The sequence below is a fragment of the Pleurodeles waltl genome, chromosome 5, assembly GCF_031143425.1.
Source record: "Pleurodeles waltl isolate 20211129_DDA chromosome 5, aPleWal1.hap1.20221129, whole genome shotgun sequence".
Taxonomy (NCBI): Eukaryota; Metazoa; Chordata; class Amphibia; order Caudata; family Salamandridae; genus Pleurodeles; species Pleurodeles waltl.
Genome location: NC_090444.1, coordinates 1503447537 through 1503464425, shown reverse-complemented (window position 1 = coordinate 1503464425; position 16889 = coordinate 1503447537). Strand labels below are relative to the sequence as shown.

The 16889-nt window shown below is 40.9% G+C and overlaps 1 protein-coding gene across 2 annotated transcripts in view; it reads left to right on the top strand.

The window, feature by feature from the left end:
* Window positions 1-16889, top strand: part of LOC138296556 (elongin-A-like) — a 537924-nt gene that overhangs the window by 94042 nt on the left and 426993 nt on the right. For both annotated transcript variants that reach the window (XM_069235792.1, XM_069235793.1), the window contains exon 2: window positions 7540-7596. In XM_069235792.1, coding sequence (XP_069091893.1) covers window positions 7540-7596 — 57 coding nt within the window. The remainder of the gene's footprint in view (window positions 1-7539; window positions 7597-16889) is intronic.

Sequence of the window (16889 nt, the reverse complement as noted above, 5' to 3'; positions counted from 1 at the left end):
CCGGGGAGGTGGAGAGCCCAGGGGAGGCCTGTGCAGCCCCCCCTAAATATATATAGTTTATGATGCCCCTTTTAAGCTCCAAACCCCTTTGGCCATGCATGGTGTGGGGTGTGGTTTGGAACCCCGTGGCCAACCCCCACATCTTGTCTGAAGGCTTTGCTTGGCATGGGGTTGGTGTAGTTATACGGTGTTGGCTGCAGGGCCTCGCCACAGACCATGCCTACAGAAGACCTCTGCCACTCATGGCCAAAAGGAGTGTGAGGTACGGGATTGGGTGGTTATGGGGGTGTTGGGTGCAGGTCCTGCTAACCCCCTCTGTGCTCGGCCAACGGCAGTGCGTTGGGTGGTTATAGGGGGGTTGGACAGTTATAGGGAGGGTTGGACGCTGGGCCTGTGGCAAAACTCCTCCTTGCAAGGCCAAAGGCCGTGCATGGTTGGGTGTTTATAGGTGGTTGGCCAAAGGCTGTGCACAGTGGCTGTTGGATTAAGGTATAGTAACAAAAATTAGTTTGTGTTTGGGAAAAAAAAAAAAAAAAACATAGAATTTCATGTTAAAAAAAAAAAAAAAAAAAAAAAAAAAAGGATTACAGGGACTTTATAGTTAGGCTCACATTTTAAACGTAAACATTTAGGTGTTCTAGTTAGTCTTATTTCAAGTAACTATAACTTGTTCCCTAAGGTAACTATATCTCGCTCCCTCACCATGCACTGCTAATTACCACAGATATTACTGCATGTTGAAATCCTTCATGAGCCCTGCCTGAGAGTTATTTTTATCTTGGCCTTGCAGAGATATAGATGATAGTTATAGAGATATAGGGCCTGATTACAAGTCTGGCAGTCACAAGACCGCCAGACTCACTGTGGTGGTCAGACTACCACATTACTAATTTGGCTGGCGGACCCGCTAACAGACTGCCATCTCTGCCAGGACCCAAGATCTTGACGGCTGACGGTGGTCCTAGCTGTAGTCCGCACCGCCGTGCTGATTACAACCTTGTTCTCAACCAGTCTTTTCATGGCGGTTTACCCACCATGAAAAGGCTGGTGAAAAACAAGTGCTGGGGCCACAGGGGGGATCCTGCACTGCCCATGCCCATGGCCCAAGTGGGCAAATTACAATGTGTTCACATTTCACCTTGCCATGCCGTTCAATGAATAATTCATTAACACTTTCTCAATCCTCAATCCTTTTTGATTAATAAAAGAATTTCTCTAGGACTAAAAGTCCATATCTAAACCAAAATTATGCATTACTAGAAACAGTGCAAAAAAACACAATCCCACCCCCTGTTGTCCCTTCCAGATCACTCTTGCCAGGTACTACTTGCAAAATTAAAGAAAATAAGAGGCTGCAGCGCCTAAGAATTATTTTTACAGAAATGTATATAATTCTTCAAGATTTAGGCCATTTGGTGATTTGGAATCTAGGTTGATTATATGCCTTGTTTCTCTTTGTCTCAATAGCTGCCCCAGGTTACCACCTTGTAAGAGTTTAAGAATTGCATTGAGAACCTAGTACTTCAAGCACTTGAGGTCATTGTTGTGGTGTTCATGGAAACTCCTTCCTGCTGGATAGAAAAAATATTTATTGCTAATGGCTCTCAAGTGTTGCAATATTGTCTTATGAACCTGCCACTTAATTCTACCTACATATCTCAACCAGCAGTCTCATACCAGTATGTATACTGCAAAGTCAGTCTTGCAACTGTATGGGCCAGCTATTTTGATTGGTTTATCATAAAAAAGAAGTTGCATATTCTGTTGTTTATGCCCCAAAACCACAAGCTTTGCAGTTTGCATTTGCGTAAGCCTTTATCTTGCTGAAGCCAGCACTTCTGTTCAGTAACCCCTGGACTACTCTTAACCAGGGCATCTTTTGTTGAGCGGGCTCCCCTAAATGCAATGGAAGGTGACATAGGTGGTACTTGGCCCCATGATTGGATTCCCTCAAATAAAGTGCTAGTGCTTCCACATAATGGAGCTTCGTTCCCTTTCTTTCTTACTATATGTCTTAGCAGTCTTATAGTTGGCTCATTCTTCTTGGTGTGTTTGTTCTGGTAAATAGTTTTGATTCTCTACAATTCCGGTTCACTCTGGCCACTGCCTTATCTAGGAATTCCTTTGAGTGTCCTCATTCTAAGAATCTACTTATCGACCTTTCCTCCCATTTCTGTAAATCGTTGACAGGACCGCAATTCCTTTTCAACCTAAGCATTTCCCCATAAGGGATGATGGATTGCTGGTGGCAGCGATATAAACTGCATGCATGCAACTTAAAATTGCCGGCACTCTGCTTCCTGAACAATCTTGTTTCTATTTTATTGTCATGCACAAACACCTGCAGGTCTAAAAAATCAACGAAATTCTTGCTAATGTGGCCTGTGAAATGCAAATTGATGGTGTTAGTTGATTGCCTCATAAGTGCCTCAGATTTTTCTTGTGTGCCCTTCCATACCACAAATAATCAGTAAAACGTAACCAACTAATATGTTCAACCCATGTAGTGCCGTGGTCATTGATGAATACATGTTCCTCCCATCAGCCCATGTGCAAACATGCATAGCTGGGGGTGAAGCAGGTCTCCTGGTTTAAAATCTATCTAATATTCCATGTCCTTCTTGCGTGCCAAGAAGGCAGGCACTTGGTATGCATTTGAAAAATCATACCTTTTTAATTCATTATGGGAACAGAACATGTTTCGGCAGATACTGCCGTTCTCAAACTGTAAAACATAATTTTACTTTTCCTTATAAACCTATCACGTGACCACAACTTCAGATTACGTGCAAAACCAACCTTTACTGAATGTGTAAAAATACTCTTACTACAGTTCATAACATTGCAGAGTGGATTAATATCAGTTAAACATTCACAAATATTATCAAGATAGTTTAGTTGTTCCATCTATTATTTCTAAACCACTTAGCTGCTGGGCCCACCCCCTCCCCCCAAGTGCTGAGCCCTTTTTTTTTTATTTTATTTTTTATAGCTATTTTGGGTACTTCGCGCTTAGGCTCCCATAACGTTTTGTCTACTTAAGCTATCCACGCCAAAGTTGCATCCTTTTTTCCAACATTCTGAGGATTGTAAAGGTACTCGGAGTTTGTGGGTTTCTCTAGAGAAGACCAAGAAATTAGTCAAAAAACAGTGTGTGTGTATATGTGTGTATATATATATATATATATATATATATATATATATATATATATATATATATATATATATATATATATATATATATATATATATATATAATTTATTTTTTTTATTTGGAAAAATGGGGAGAAAAGTGCTGAAGAAGATGGCATCAGGTTTGTCGTGCTAAAATTGCCATCCTCCCAGCTTTCAGGAACAGGCAGACTTGAATCAGAAAACCCAGTTTTTCAACACAGTTTTGGCATTTGTCTGGGACATACCCCATTTTTACTATTTTTGTACTTTCAGCCGCCTTCTAGTTAGTGAGAAACCAGTGGCTCATCCCTGACAGCTAAACATTTCTGAAAAGTAGACAAACTTCTGAATTCAGCAAGGGGTCATTTGGGTAGATGCTTCAAGGGTTTCTTATGGAAAGTAACAGTTCAAATAAAAACAAAAAAATAGTGAAATTGAGTTGAAAAAAACAGCATTTCTGTCTACGTTTTCTTATCTAACTTTTTCCAACTATGGCAGATTTTTTTAAAGCAATATACCGTTACATCTGCTGGACCCTTTTGGTTGTGGGGATATATGGGACTTGTAAGTTTATTAAGAACACAAGTACCCAGAGCCAATAAATGAGCTGCAACTTGCAACTGGTTTTCATTGTGTACCGGGAGCACAGCAATTAATTTGGTGAAAAATAGGTATCAAGCAAACCTTTGTACTTCCGAAATGGGCACAAGATAAGGAGGTTGGAAGCAGTGGGTATTTGCACATCTCTGAATTCAGGGGTCCCCATACTAGCATATGAATTACAGGGCATTTCTCAAAATGACTTCTTACACACGGTCTTTCATTTGGAAGGCAAAAATGTAGAGAAAGACAATTGGCAATAACAAGTCTCCCAATTAAGAATGATACCTCCCTTGTGTGGGTAGCTCGAGTGCCCGCGACAGGAAATGCCCCAAAACACAACTTGGACACATCACATTTTTCCAATGAAAACTGATGTGTTTTTTTTGCAAAGTGCCTAGCTGTGGATTTTGGTCTCTAGCTCAGCCGGCACTTGGGGAAACCTAGCAAACATGTACATTTTTGAAAACTAGACATCTATGGGAATCCAGAATGGGGTGACTTGTGGGGCTCTCACTGGGTTCTGTCATCCAGAGTCCTTTACACTAGAAAGAGTGAGAGATAGTGTCAGTCTCTCTCTTTTGGTTTAATACATGTGGTTTCCCTGGGGGGCGATCATGGCCCCAGGAAAAGCACACATGAAAAACAAATGATACCCAGATATGAGTCGGCCTGTGTCGAGCAGGCCGATCCTCCATTTTTTTTTTTTAACATACTTTTTTTTGTAGTTTAAAAAAAATATATCTTCTGGGAGGGCCATCCCCTTCCTCTCCCCACCCCCCCAGGGGAAAATCCCATAGTTATAAAAAAATTAAATTTCCCCCCACGGGGGGGGCTGGCCCACTTACATGGGGGCTGATTTCCCCCCCCCCAAGAAGCAATCCCTGCAGCCTAGTGCCGTTTCCTGTGCTGGGATCCACGGCATGGAAGCAGCACCAGGAAGGCATTGATGGAATGGGGAATGGGTCATCTGTAGAGGCCGTTTTGCCCTTTTTTTCCCAAATGTGACCTCAGTGTGCCTCATGATGTGCTGACATCACAGATGGGCAGGCGGGCGCGGGGAGGCATGAAAACTGCTCCACGTCTCCCGAGGGGTTAAAAAAAAAATCCCTCCTTGGCATCTGCCACTAATAGTGGCCCACCCCATGAAGGGTGTGCGTGTGTCAGCCGTTGGCCGACACACACACTGATAGGATTAAACACATTTGTTTCGAATACAGTTTTTTCAGTTAGGCCTTTAGACACATGTTACATTTATAAATTACATTTCAGTTTTTCAGTTTTTATTAATTAAGTTTGCTCTCGAACCAGTTTCTTTGCCATCACGATCTGTGGACTGCATGTCATAGTTCTTACTCAAGACAGTGCATAAAGGAATCCCCATAGCCTAATTGTCATGAGCAAAAACCCTCAAACTGAGAGGTGTGGGTTTTTATTCCAGGTGTGTCTGTAGACATTCCTCTCCCTTAAATTATTTTTAACTCTAAATGTTTAAAATTCTTACCGAAAGGAAATCTTGCTTTGTTTAATTAACAAATATCTTTCTTTTCACTTTCTCCTAAAATATCTCACTCTACGTAAGTAAGTCATTCATCAAGGCCTAAAAAAACACTTTCCATCTTGCTCTCTTTCTCTCTCGAGCTTAGTCAATCTAGTTATCTACATTTTATCTCCCTCTCTACCTTTCACTTTGTCTTTCTCTGGGATGGAAGAGAGAGAGAGAGAGAGAGAGAGATTGATTGATTGATTGATTGCAGTGGTCTCTCCATTCAAATACTTCAGACTCTGACCACCAAGATCTTCGGTTGGAATGTAACGATTTCTTATAACTGTTAAACCTTCGTAGTGATGGAACTTTCGTGTCTCTTTGCCATCACGATCTGTGCACTGCATGTCATAGGTACTTATCAAGACAATTCATAACAGAATCCCCGTGGCCTGAGACACTCCCCGTTCTATCAATGCTTCCCTGGCATCTGAGGAGGCCGTTTTTGCCTTTTATCCCTCACCGGAGGACGCTCACCTGCTCCTTGATCTTCCGGTGGGGAAAAGGTAGGGTGGAGGGTAGGGAGATATGTGGAAGCTCTTCTGCATCTCCGGGGTGGGGGAGAAATCCCTCTCTGGCATTGGTCACTGATAGTGACCCATACTAGGGAGGGTGAGCGTGTGTCGGTTATTGGCTGACACACGCACTAATAGGGTTAAGTACACCTTTATTTGACCCAAATTTACACATAACGATTGCCGATGGTTACACAGGTTATGGAATTCTTGTAAGTTGGCCTTCTTAACTTCCTCCTAGGTTATAATAATTACCACATGTACATGTCGGTACTATAAAACAAAAATCTCAGCTTATAAATTGTCTATTGTAATATTTGCCGGTGGAGCATTATTTTTGTTGCTATGGAGCACATCTGACAGGGAATTTCACAGAAAGGAAGCCGAGAGCAGCTATGATATTTTCAGAAACTGTGATCAGTGGTACCAGTCAAGTAGTTGCCAACCAACTAGAAAATTCTGAGGATTTATATGACTTATTTAGGGACCTGGAAAAATAAAAGAAGTCTGAATTGAATAAATGGTGGAAAAGTGAATCACTAAAATAATGCATGGAAGTTGGAAGGGCACACATGGGTCTGAAAATTGTATTGATAACACCTACATATGAAGACCCAAATCCAAAAATTTTAAAAGAATGGGTGGCACACAACGCAAAGAGCTCAACTGGAATGATGGAGATACCAATCAACTATGTAGAGATAGATTGGGACAAATTGATTGTACGCATTTCAGAAATAACAGAAAATAGTGAAACATTAAGATGAGGGACTGGCAGAATCTCTTTTGGAGTCCATGGTGAAAACATTGAAGAGGCTGAAAGAGGAAATTGTGCTGAAAAAAACCGTGCACATTTAACAGAGGTAAAATAGATTACGAGACTGGGCAGATATACACATTAGTGATAATTTAAGGAGACAGGTTAGAATATGGAAAAGTCCAAAACGGATCTAGTGATAAAAGTACGGACATTAGTGTGAGCGCAGACATGGATGTGGATGAATCAAACAGAATCCCCTTTGATCTTTGGGGAGATTCTTAAAGCCGGAAATGTGCCCCATAGTCTGATGTACAGCTCTTGCTGAGGAATGACGCCGAAGAGTCCATGAAGAAACTCGAAGCAGCTGCTAATCTTATACCTAGCCATCACCCAAAGCCCTTCTTTTTGTGAAATGTATTAAATATTATTTTAAAGCCTCTTTTGCAGTTCAGTGTCTCAGTGCGAGTCATAGAAACAGTATTTTGACATGATTAATAAATATTCTTTTGGTCCTTCATTTAAAGAGACTAGTGATGCTGTTACTCCTCGAGTGCTGTTCCAGAGCCTCTGCGTTACATAGGCAAAGACCGTTTGTTGTATCAAGAGGTTTGAGGAGTAACCCTTTTTTTCTTTTTTTGTAAGAATGCTGGTAGAATAATGGCCTCAAGAGCCATCATGGAGTTGTTTTTTGAGAAAGTGTTTGTTTTTCTCGCTTTTCACGTTATGGTGTTACATTTAGGTATTGTGTTTGGCCTTCCCCATTAGTTGTATTTATTATAAATTACTGAAATTGTGTGTCTAGAGCTCCATGGTCCCCTGAAATGCCAATTATAAAAAGTCATCATCTTGGTCTTCCAAGTAGTTTATTGTGCTAAGAAACTTAGTAATGTTCATCATCTAAAAATATTAATATATTTTTTTCCATCCCTATTTTTATTTTTTAGATTGTAAAAGCACTTAAAGAGTTGCAGGAGACCAAAATATCATTGGATATCCTTGTGGTAAGAATTGAAACATTTAATATACTTGTGGATTTTGAGACTGTCAGAAATTCCTAAAAGTGTTAAAGGAATTTTAGGCTTTATTCGCATCACTAAGTTTAAAACCAAGACTACACACACCAAAGCACATTCTGTTGGAAGTGCTTCAATTTTAATTTATCAAGATTTTGCCCTTGCAAAGCTACAAATAATCAAAATGTATGAGCACATGCGTTAGTAGGAAATGCAGGCCACATGCTAGCATCTCCAAGTTCTTGTAGTTGCCATGGTGGTGTAATCCTGCGCTGCCAAGGACAAATAGCAGCATAAAAGAAGCATTTGAAGAAGTACAAGAAGATTCGGGTGCAACTGCATTACTTGTTTTTTGACTCTGATCACGCATTTCACTTTCACAGATGGAGCAGTAGGTGAATTCCATTATTCATCATATACACTGCATAAAGAACTCTGTTTCTCAGTCCCATTTGCGCACAATGTGTAGTTCTCTACAAAACCCTGCGTACTCTACCCACAGAAGCACGTTTCTCTTCTCTTCCTAGTAAAACCTTTTCGAGGCACACCACACATTCCGCCATACCCTCAGTGTAGGTCAACACACATTTTCTAAACCTAGCACCCTAGTAATGATGTAAAATAACATCCCTTTACTACATACTCGAAGACATTGCCTATGTCCTCAGATGCTTTATCGTGGGATCACTGTGGCACTAAACTACATATTTCTTAAAGCTATCCTTGTATCACCATAGTACAGTAGGCCAGCGCCAAAATAAGAACTTAAATAAGTGTTTTGAGGGTAGAACAGTTAAAAGTATGTAAGGTGAGATCAGGTTTATACAAAAAAGTAGGACTACGAAAACTATATAAAATAAAGGAAACCTAGTTAAAATAGTTCTTGATGGGGTGATAATTAAACAGTTGGGCTATGAACAAATCACGTGATACAAAAAAAAATTCTCCTTTAGATACAAACTTCCCTATTTCCTGAATGCTTGAATAAGGTAGAAAAAATGACTTTTGCCAAATATGTCAGCGTTTCGTCAGGCCAGTGAAGAGAAGTGAGTTTCTTTAGTGAATACTTACCAGTGGTATGTGCCCACACGCAACATCAACATAATTGAAAACAGTGTTGTGTTTCTGTACGTTTCCCATTCTTCATGTCACTCATGCTCATGTTCTTACATAGGTCCTATGCGGTGTCTGGGTTTTCTGTTTTTTCCTTAGCTCCTTGCATCTACCTAACTACGCTATTGTCTCTTACGCAGTAGTGTAACAAAACTTGAAGGCACCCCCCCTCCAAAGCATATGGAGCCCCCCCCTGCTTCAGATGCACTCAGGAGCTCTCTGGTCAGGGTACTGTGGTGAGGTGCCCTCTGGAGCCTCAGGCCCCTCTGTACCACGGGGCTGCAGGGTCCTTTGTTACACCACTTCTCTTACAGCAGGCAAGCATGGCAAAGTGCATGAGCGAACCCCATTGATGCCTTAGAACAGTGTCGGCTCTGCCCTAAATAGGCACAATTTAAATGAAGCTCGGTTTCTATTGGCACCAATGCTTAATTTGTAAATAAAAACGTGCTGGTGCCAAAAGTTCTCCTCTGCAACATGCACTTCTGCAATTTAAATGTGCAAGCACAGAATACTGAGGCAGTGAAATCCTATATCCTTCTCGGACCTCTTTAATCCATTTACAGCCCCCCACTGCCCCTTCAGCTCACTCTTGCAGCTTTCTTCCTCTGTGTCACTTTGTCTTTCTCTTCCTCCGTCTTTCCCATGGGTCTCTCTTGCTCACAGTAATTGCCTGGTTCAGAAAAATAAGCACTGGCCCCCAAAAATAAGTGCCAGTGCCCACCACCGGCTCAAATTAAGCACTGTTTGGCACCTGCCCCTAGCTTAAAGTGTATTAATCTTAAGATGCTCCTAAACTAATCCGCACTCAATTTTAAGCCAGTAACCAATCAAGAATATGGCAAAAAGTTGATTTGAGGTCCTAAATTCACATCTGAGGATTCAAAAATGAAGCAAGATAGGTGTCCGAATAATAAAGTCTCCAGTAGAAGTCGTCCTAGAGAGGAATCAGTGTTAGCATAAAGCTATGCTCTGTAAGGATAAAAGAATGTGGAGAGGTCTGCACCTCCAAGTCTAGAGGGATCTGCTGTAATTTTAACAATGTGAACATTAAATAAAGTGGAAAGTTCCAGGAACATCTATAGCTCTAAACGTGTCACCATGAACCCAATTATTTCTCTTTCTCGCAGGGCACATCCGTAACATTACCTGAATTTCCCAGCCCATAGAGCTCGAAAGACCAGGTTAACCTTGAGCATCTTCGTTCCAGATGCGAAATGAATAGGAGTTTTTTTCTGCTCATTGCATCCCATAGTTCATGCCAAGATTACTCTTCTCATGTCCCTCTATTGCTAATACACGATACTCCTTTCTCTGGCTAAGAAATCACGAATGTACACCTGCAAATGCAAAAACATGCAGAGCACCAAAAATATATCTCATGTTCTAATAAAGGCCTATTTGTGCTAACTTTAGTAAATTGTCAATGTGCACTTCTGATACACAGTTATAGGTGCACTCATAATACCAGGATAAATGCAAAAACATGATAAAGTCATGATTACATATGCAGAGTGCTTTTAATAAATAAAGTATATCAAAATACAAGTGTAAATGTGAACAAGAGCTACAAATCTTCATGCTAAAGTTTCCACACTGAATAGATCTCTAATATGTTTTGATGCTTCACTTTATATTAATAATGTTAAGGCACACAGAGTATATGATCTTGGTTACACATTTACATTGTAGGGGTGAAGCAAAAAATTATGCTGCTCCACTTCTATCTCATGTAGATATGACCAGTCTTGATCTCATTTCTGTTTCTAGTTGAAGTGCCCATGAGGGAAAAGTAAGTCATTTTAACAAACGTTTGTGAACGTTTTGTTTGTAGGAACAGGTTATGTGAAATGTCGGCGCTGCCTAGAACACCTCTACATATCAGTGGAAACCCCCTGCTCCACACTGATTAACAACCCTTAAGAGTGCCCATCCTCATGTACAAACCCAACAAATCCCAGATATTCATTTGCTCACACATCTCTTAACCTACAAACTACCTGCTAACACTTAAAAGAAAGATGGACTGTCGTATATTATTCAATCGATTTGAGTTGATCGGCTGTGGAACTGTCACATCTAAGGCTGGTTCAAAAATTATATAATTAAAGTATATAACTAATTATATAAATTAGGCTTCGCAATGTTTAACTTGCGATCCAGTTCTAGGCGACACTATCCATTCAAGACCAAAATAATGACATATTGTTGCAGGATGCATCTTCCTGATTGTGCTTGTTAATATGACGTTGTTTTGATCTCACTTCTGTACCTAGTGTGAAGTGCCTGTGAGGGAAATAAGTCATTTTAACAAAAGCATGTGAAAGCTGAAGCAAATACATAAATAACAAATCATAGTATGAGCAAAAAGCACAATATTAAGGTTCTTGAAGTACAAGAGGTTTCCCCTGTCTTTCTAAATATTCATAAGTTTACTTTCATCAACTTTAAATACCGGTGTAATTTGTTACATCATATAGCACAGGATTGTTTATTAACTTTTGATTGTTTTGGAAGTTACTTCACTGTAATGTATTAATGATTTTTGTGTGTGTGTATATATATATATATATATGTATGTGTGTATATATATATATATATATATATACTTTTTTTTTTTTTTTTACCTAAAGGGGAGTTAAGTGCTTAACAAGGTGTAAAATATTTGGAAGTATTATGAATCCAACACAATCATAAAGAATGAATAATTCTGAAATAAATTAAATAAACCTAAAGTCACTGATGGGGAAACATGGAAAAAGCCAGTCGGTCATCCTTCATTTGACACAGAAAAGAAAAAAACGCAGAAAAGAGATGTTCTCATTATCTTTAGGGGGGGGGGGAGCGAATCCAGTGCATTTTGGGTCTAAAATGTAGCGAATGCCAAAGCCTGGGATCAACAGTGGAGAAGGCATGAGTAGAATATTTTGAATGCTGGGCATTATAAGCTAGGGTATTGGGTACTTGTCATTCTAAAGTCTCTCACAAACTCACTGTTCAGGCAATGCCTAGTATTTGATGCAAGACCAATTAAAGTGGGAATGAAAATGTAGAGCAAGTCTGGGTAAACCACAATCAACGCAAGAGTAGTAATATTACATATATGACCACAAATTCCTGATATCTCAGACCTGCTAGAGCAGAGGTGGAGTTTCCACAATCAGATGCATTCCCGTTCTGGAATAAATGGCTTTATTGTAACGTAGTCACCTTTATTCTATGCCTGCCAGGGTAGCCCCCCTTTCCTAGCTTTCACGTGGTAATTGAGGCCCCTAAGATATGTTATAATCTTTAGGTGCTGAAATATCTCTGAGCCTCAAGCTCCAACAACCACTGTGATATGATTTGGTCTGTACCATATAATGACTATAGGGCCAAAAATGTATGATGGTCCTTTTCGTAGGAGTGGGTTGTGTGGAATGTCTGTGCTGCCTAGAACCCCCTTTACATACCAGTTCACCCCCGCTCCACACTTAATAAGAACTTAATTGGCTGTCACTGTAAGCATGCCCATCCTCATGTACAAACGCAACAAACACCCTAGCAACAATCCCAGGTAACCATGTGCTCAAACATCTCTTAACCTACAAACTATTTTTTTACACAAGAAAGATTGACTACCATGTTTATTAAATTGATTTGATTTACTGCAGAACTGACATATCTAAAGCTGGTTAACAAATCATATAATTAATTAAAATATGTAATTGTATAAATTAAGACCAGAATAATGACACATTGTTGCAGCAAGTATCTTCCTGATTGTGCCAAGCAGGTGCCGTCTTTTAATCTTTAAAAGAACAATATCCATCCACGCTGCTTTCTGCCATGGCCATAATCTTGCACTACGGGATTTCCCTACTACAAGAAACAAAGATATTGTGCTCCAAAAAAGTCCCTTGCATCTGCAGCTATGCTGAAGATGTGTGCTCTCTCCCTGAACTCAATAGGGCAGATTGTGCTCTCTTGTTCTGCAACACGTTTTTTACCTCGATGAACATTTTGCAAGCCGCTGATATAGATGAAGTGAAGTCATGAAAAACCATCTCCTTGAAATATGTATTGAAGAGAGGCACTTTTTCTGGTAAACCAAAGAACCTTTGTCCATGGCTAAGAAGTTAGTAAGCTGGAGAATTATAGTCTGTTATGGTCTACTTGGGACAGGCTGCACCATCAGTTCTCGGTGTTCTCTTTAAGCTGCAAAGTGTGCAGAAAAGGACTGACTTTTAATCTAGTCATCAGAAGGTTCTCCACAAATTCTTCAATTCTTCCATCAGCTTGTTCTTGTCTGTCTGAGAATTTTGTGTGCTTTTTATTTATTTATTTATTGTATTTTTTTGGGCACCCTTCCAAATCTCCAGTTTACATATCGCACTGAATGTGGTGCCTCCAGCATGCTTGAGATCTGTAATGTATTGATCCTCCTGTCCACGCAGATAAGAGATCCAAGGACCAGGGGAAAAATATTTTCTGATTTAAATTGGGGACAGGGGGGCAAATGTTGGAGCTTTAATGCTGTAGGGAGGCAAGGAAATCTGATAAGAAAGACAGAGGAGAGGTGAAACAAAGGGAGGGAATGATTGAACACTCAATGAGGGGCACAGGCGTGATTTAAATGGGCTAGTATTTGATTAGCAGTCAGTGTAGGTGACTACCTAGGGAGATTAAACAGTGTTTGAGTCCTAGATAATAGGATCCAAGTGGTGTGATCCAGTGCTTATACACATGGGTGCGATTCTTTGAGTTGGCTGCTACTACTCACAACTTTGTGGCAGGCCAGTCATCCTCAAACCTAAGAGTTGTTGATGAACTTCAATATATACTGGTCTGTGGGGGCTTCAGGGTGATCTTTGTGCTTCAAAGGCGTGAACCCCAGTGAGTTGAGGAAAGGAAGAAATAAAGGATCAGAAGAGTATAAACAGCGGAGAAGTGTAAAATGTAGGTAAACAGACAATGCCCGATAGGATGCACCAACATTGTAGCAAAGATACTTTGATCACTGTGTGGATGGCTGGTGGTTGCTGTTCAGATAATGACCAAATGTGCCAGTGCCCAGGAACTAGGTGATTAGAAAAAGTGGCTGGGCCAGTGGGGGTGGTGGGGGGTAAGGGTTTTCCAAAGTAGATGTAATTGCTGAAAGGAGCCCCTCTGTGACGTTTCCCACAAGTCCCTCCCTTGGGCATAGTGATTGCTCTGCTGTGGTGTATCCTGCCCCGGTCTCTTTGAAGGGAGACCTTGATTTACCCTCTCCCTAAATACAGAATCCACTGCATAGTTAATTCCTACCATATGTAATTGCCTTTGAAACGTTATGCAGTCAGACTGAAAATGAGGCCTGACTATGATTTTCTGTGGCAAATGTTTACATCTCGATTATATTAAGTCTGCCACTATCTGTATGTCCACGGTTTCTTGGATCTCAAGGACGAGTTTGAGGTCATCAGGTTCTGTGGATTCAGAGGATTTGCCATGTATAGTGATGCACATTGCTAAGGGCTCCAGCAGGACAAACATCATATACATTTGTGAAGCCTTGGTCAAAATGTCAGGAAGATCTTTAAATTCATTTCAGTCTCCAAAGAGAAGACTGCAGAAATATTAATCGTAAAGGCAGCCAGGGGGAAGAGGCCATTTTTAAGTGCAGTTTGTATGATCTGTCAAGCGTGTTCGTGCCTCAAGGAGTATGTGATTACAGGACATAGTTTTTGTCACTGTGGTTCTTGGTCTGATTTTGTGTGCCTGTTGGAATACACAGAGGTATAAACTCAATGTCAACTCAATGTTCAGAAGTCAGTGTAATAACGCACACAAGAAGCGTTTGAGTGTCTTTCTCCAATTCCTTTGGATTACAATAGATGTGGGCATTGACACACCTCAACTGATCTTCTAAGTCTGTAAGTTTCCTGCAAGCTGCCATATTTCTTGGCCCCAGCTATCTTTCAAGGCTTCATCCGCCGTCATGAGTATAACATTGACATGAACCATTTTGCTTCTGTTTTGACCTTGGAAATTAGCTCTGATAGGTAATATCCAGTGCCCTTGCTTTGGAGTCAGTGGTCAACGGCTCCTTTAGAAATGTTTGTAGTGGGATACCTTGTGTGCCCGAGATCACCTGGGGTTGTGGTGCTTTGTTACAACCTACCACGTCTGAAACAAGCAGGTGTCTCAGACCTCAAAAATAACATGGCTTAATGATAGCATTCAGTATGAGGCAAAGATATGAAATGTTTGTTAGACCTGGCATCCTTGGTGCGGTCTCCCCTATCTTTTTTGCCTCTGCTTCCCATGTTTTGACTGTGTGCTGAACTCTGGTTTTTTTTTGCTGCTTTTGGTACTCTGGGCACTTTATCACTGCTGATCAGTGCTAAAGTACAAGTACCCCTGTGTAATTTGTATGTGTGAACGATCTAACTGAAACCATCCTATTCAGTGCAATCAGGGCAAGATATGGAACCAGCATCCTTGATGCCTCAGATGATACTAACCTTGATGTAGTGTTCTTGTTTCATCTAATTGTTCATGAAACTCCTGTGGTTGAAGCCAGTGTTAGCAATGATAGGAAGTTAAAATATTCATAATTGCTCCAGCTTGTACGATAAGGAGTGGTGTGTCATGAAAAGCAAAGTCTTGCAGGCTCTAGGTCTGCGCCTTCATGTTATGACCAATGTATGTGCTTCTGAAGCTTATAGGAGAGAGTATAAATATTTGCTAAGAACAAGAAAGCAAGCAGCAAAGAACTAAAAGAAGCAATGTATACGAAGAACACTAGGAGGTTTCTACTTGTGTAGAAAGGGAAACAGCAAATAAGCTAGAATGTCATATAGGTCCAGGGGAGTCGATCAATCAATTTGTTGATTTGTATATGTGCGACAGCTCCAAAACAAGTAAGACTGGGCCTATATGAGCAAGGAACAGTGTGAAATACATTCCTTGATGGGCATTTTAGTACTGAAAGTGGAAAGGGCATCGGCTAGTATGAATAAATGTAAAGCCTCAGACCCGATCTGGTGCCTATGGATTTGTTTCAGAAATATCTGCCACCTGTAGCCTAGGGTGCCTTCAAAAGTATTTAACACCTCCATAGCCAGCAATAATATCCCCCTATTTCTAGCAACCAGCAATTCTCTTTCCTATTTATAAGAAAGGAGACTGTAGCTGTTGTTTTAAACTGCAAATTTGACCTGGCAAGTGCACCCACTTCCCATGCCTAAACCTTCCCTTTTTCTACATGTAAGACACCCCTAAGGTAGGCCATAGGTAGCCACATGGGGGCAGTGTATGTTAAAGGTGGGACATGTACTGTACTGGTGTTTTACATGTCCTAACAGTGAAATACTGCCAAGCTCAGCTTTCACTGTTGAAAAGCCTATCTCTCTCACAAGTTAACATGGGGGCTGCCTTTAAATAATATTTAGGTGTAGAGTCCCTTTGGGAGCAGATGGAACTATGGAGTTTGGTGTCTCTGAACTCACAATTTAAAAATACATCTTTTGGTAAAGTTGGTTTTAAATTGTCAGTTTGAAGATGCCACTTCTAGAAAATGGGCATTTTCTTGCTTAAACGATTCTGTGATTCTGCCTGTTTGTGGATTCCCTGTCTGGGTCAGACTGACAGTTGGGCTGTTTGTGAATCCCCTCTAGACAAAGGAGACAAAGGGAGCTGGGGAGTAGCCTGCATATCCTGATAGGCCTTCTGAGCTAGAGTGGAGGGAGGAGTGGTCACTTACACCTGAAAGGTCTGTACCTGCTCTCTCACACTGCAGTCTCCAACCCCCTGGTGTGAGTCTGGAGCCTGGCCTGGCCAAGGCAGGATCTTACAAACAAGAGAGACCTCCCTTTGAAGTTTGCCAACCTCAAAGGCAGAAAGGGGTATATGTATTGGGTGCAAAACTCAAGAAAAACACATTTCTTCAAGGATTCAAGAGGAACCTCTGCCAAGGAGAAGAGTTGAAGAGCTGAGGAGAAGTGCTGCCCCGGTCTGTGACTGTGCTTTGTTGGGCTATCCTGCAGTTGTGGCTTCTGCCAGTGAAAGGGGTTAAAACTGGACTTTGATGTGCATTCCAGCTTCAGAAGAATCTCCAAGGGCTTGAGTTGAACTTGCCTCCTTTTGAAGTCTCAGGGCCATCAAAGACTTCCTCTACCAGCACCTGGACTCTCTGGTGAGACTCC